Source organism: Otolemur garnettii, unplaced genomic scaffold, assembly GCF_000181295.1.
Source record: "Otolemur garnettii isolate 467f Iridium unplaced genomic scaffold, OtoGar3 scaffold00095, whole genome shotgun sequence".
NCBI lineage: Eukaryota > Metazoa > Chordata > Mammalia > Primates > Galagidae > Otolemur > Otolemur garnettii.
This window is the reverse complement of record NW_003852490.1, coordinates 8,026,433-8,029,810: the sequence shown is the minus strand read 5'-3', so window position 1 is coordinate 8,029,810 and position 3,378 is coordinate 8,026,433. Positions and strand designations below refer to the sequence as shown.

General features: G+C 39.1%; 1 protein-coding gene across 1 annotated transcript in view; it reads left to right on the top strand.

Annotated features, from left to right (window-relative positions):
- The first annotated feature begins 6 nt into the window (after positions 1–6).
- The window catches only part of TTC27 (tetratricopeptide repeat domain 27), a 175,232-nt gene continuing 171,860 nt past the window's right edge, over positions 7–3,378 (top strand). The window contains exons 1-2 of the mRNA XM_003795698.1: positions 7–105; positions 1,448–1,625. Coding sequence (XP_003795746.1) covers positions 18–105; positions 1,448–1,625 — 266 coding nt within the window. The 5' untranslated portion in view covers positions 7–17. The remainder of the gene's footprint in view (positions 106–1,447; positions 1,626–3,378) is intronic.

Genomic DNA, 3,378 nt, shown 5'->3' with positions numbered 1-3,378 from the left:
CAGCGCTGTCCAGGGTGATGTGGGCCCCGGAGCTAGCACTTCTGAGAGGCTTCCCCACTGAGGCTGAGCGGCAGCAATGGAAGCAGGAGGGGGTTGCTGGTTCAGGTGAGAGGCGCACTTGCCAGGGACTTAGGCCACTGGGAGCCGAGAGGAAAAGGGGTAGTGGCGGGTGGAGTCTCATTCTTTTTTTTTTCCCAAATAAAATTCCAGATTATTTGTTAAGTCTTTGGTTTTTGGAGTCCTTGACAGGGTGAGCGTGGTTCTTAGTCTCTGCCCAGAACTTTAGGTGTCTTAACCCAGTACTCTTCACTGCCCAGATTCAGTCGGAGTGACAATGGCAATGACAGTTACTTTTCTAAATCTTTAACATATATAGTCAGTTTTTCAATCTTTTAATATAGACACATAAGGTAGATTCTACTGTGGTTGTGTTAATTCCACTTTGCAGATGAAGACATCAGTACACATTGGTTAAGTTAATTTATTTAAGTTCACACAGCTAGTAAGCACAAAAGCTGAAATGAGTTAGGGAAGGTGTAATTCTTGTGAGTAGTGTTGCATTTGCTGGAGGGATAAACAGTTAAAAGTCATTTACCAGGGGGATATAGGCATGACTGGCGGGATTTAGGCTGGACTTAGAAGAGTAATAACAGATGATAAATAAGAATAAGTGATAAGATGATAAATAAGTACTGTGTGTGTGTACAGTACTGTGTGTGTGTACAGTAAGTTGGTTAGGGAGGAAGTTTGTACAGTACTCTGTGTGTGTACAGGAAGTGTGTACAGTACTGTGTGTGTGTACAGGAGTGTGTACTGTGTACAAGTGTACAGGAAGTGTGTACAGTACTGTGTGTGTGTACAGTAAGTTGGTTAGGGAGGAAGTTTGAAGTCTGGTGAGAAGTGCTGGTCTGAAAAGTTTCATGAAGACATCAGACTGTAGCTGATATTTGATTAAAGGGTAAGACTGACATGTTGAGGAAGAGTTCATCAGGAGAAATTAAAAGTGTAAAGGTGCATGTGACATTTAGGGGACTAGTGAGAGAACAGCATTCTTAGATTGACTTTTCATGAAGGAGAATAGTGAAGATAAGAAGAACAAGATTGTAAAAAGTCTTGGAATCTTGATCAAGGAAACTTTTCTGTTGTCAGTAGGAATCTTTGAATTCCTTTGCAGAAGGGTAATATTACCTACTAATGTGGAGTATTATTTCAAGGTTTGACTTCCCCCTTGCTGTTCACAATCAGATGGATGAACCTCTGATTTCTGGGGAGATGATGTTTGTAGAATGATGGACATTGCTCAGCCTTGTCATTAATGTACAACATGCATGATAAGTATATATACTTTTCGATACACCAAAATGGTAGATTTACATGATACTGTTATCTTTAACAGCATGGAAAAATACTTTTCTTTTGGATTACTGCAGTAATTTTTGTATTGCAGAGAGTGGATCTTTCCTGCAGTTGCTGCTAGAAGGAAACTATAAAGCCATATTCTTAAATTCTCTGACTCAAAATATTTTTAATTCAACAATGACGGCTGAAGAAAAGATTGACAGCTATCTGGAGAAGCAGATAGTAACATTCCTGGATTACTCAGAAGATTCGGATAAAAGAGAAAGGTAGAATTTTATTTGAAATTTTCCTACAGGAAGAGACTCTGAATGCATTAATAGCACTGTGATAGTGTAGGGCACTGATTTTAGCAGTTGTTCAGAAATATGGCTGTACGTTTACTCAGGACTCATCATGTACTAATAATCTATGTAAAAACTCTCTTCTAGAAGACCATCCAGAATGAAAATGTAAAGTGGTGAAGGAGAAGAGTTTCATATATTAGACTAACACATACTTGAATGTTAAGTGCTAACTCACTGAGCTTCCAAGTGCTTAGGTCTGATAGATAGCCTGAGGCAAGATTTCAGATCTTTTTTGAAAACAGTTACTTCAATCTTATTTCTGAATTTCGAGCGATCACTTATAATTACTTTTATTATGTTTTATGTTGTTATCTTTCTAGAGCTCAGGGAACTTAATGTTTTTATTATGTAACTCTTCTTCCATTCAAGTTTAAGTAATTTTATAGGGTTGAGAGTAGTACATGGTTACAGGACAATGAAACCCAAGCCTTTCAGTGGCTTATATTTCACTGTCACAGGTTTGATACCTCTGTCTTTTTTTTTGAGACAGAGTCTCACTATGTTGCCCTTGGTAGAGTGCTGTGGTGTCATAGCTCACAGCAACCTCAAAATCTTGGGCTTAAATGATTCTTTTGTCTCAGCCTCCCAAGTAGCTGGGACTACAGGCTCCCACCACAAAGCCTGGCTATTTTTTGGTTGCAGTTGTCATTGTTGTTTGGCAGGCCTGGTCTGGGTTCAAACCCGCCAGCTCCAACGTATGTGGCTGGTGCCCTAGCTGCTGAGCTATAGGCACCAAGCCAATACCTCTGTCTTTACTATCTGTGACAACCATGTCAAATTTTAATTATCTTATAAATGCATACAATTTTTTAACCTTTATTTCTAGGGAATAGCTTTAATTAGTTCCTCAAAAGAACTATTGGGCTAGGTATGGAGGTTGCGAAGATGAATAAGATACAACCCATTTCCATAAGAAGATCACAAAAGAATGCTACTATAGACTTTTTATTTTGTTTTTTAAATTGGTATCATTCCTTTCATATTTCTGTTTTACTGGTAGTTTACATTCCTGAAATGTCAACCAGATTTATATTTTGCTCTCTGATATGTGAGCATGATCATAGTAACTAGCCTTGTGGTGTATACAAGTTTCTTACATAAAGCTGAAGAGAGGTATTTCATGCTGGGCATGTTGGTTCACACCTGTAATCCTAGCACTTTGGGAGGCCGAGGGAGGTGGATCACTTGAGGCCAGTAGTTTGAGACCAGCCGGGGCCATATAGGAAGATGCCGCTTTTACTAAAAATAAGAAAAATTAGCTTGATGTGGGGATATGCATGTGTAGGGTAGTTTTATTAAAGTTTTAAGATATTGCTTCACACCTGTTTTTCACGAATTTCCTAACTTAGGGTTGCAGATAGGTTCCTTTGTCACCTGTTTATTCTTTGCTCCGTTCTCAGTTTTATTGCATCTGAACTTTAAGTTTTTGGCTGGCATAGGTAGCCAAGCTTGGGTGTGTATGCTTGCATTTTTATCTTTTTTTTTTTTTTTTTATAAAGACAGGATCTTGCTATGTTACGCAAGGCTGGTATTGAACTCCTGGCCTCAGCTTCCCAAAGTCATGGGATTACAGGAGTGAGCCTTTGCAGGAGGCCTTGTTTAAGGAAGGGCCTTATACTTTGTCTTCAGAATGAAACTGCAGTGTTCCCTGGCTTTGTTTGCTAGAGTTGAATCC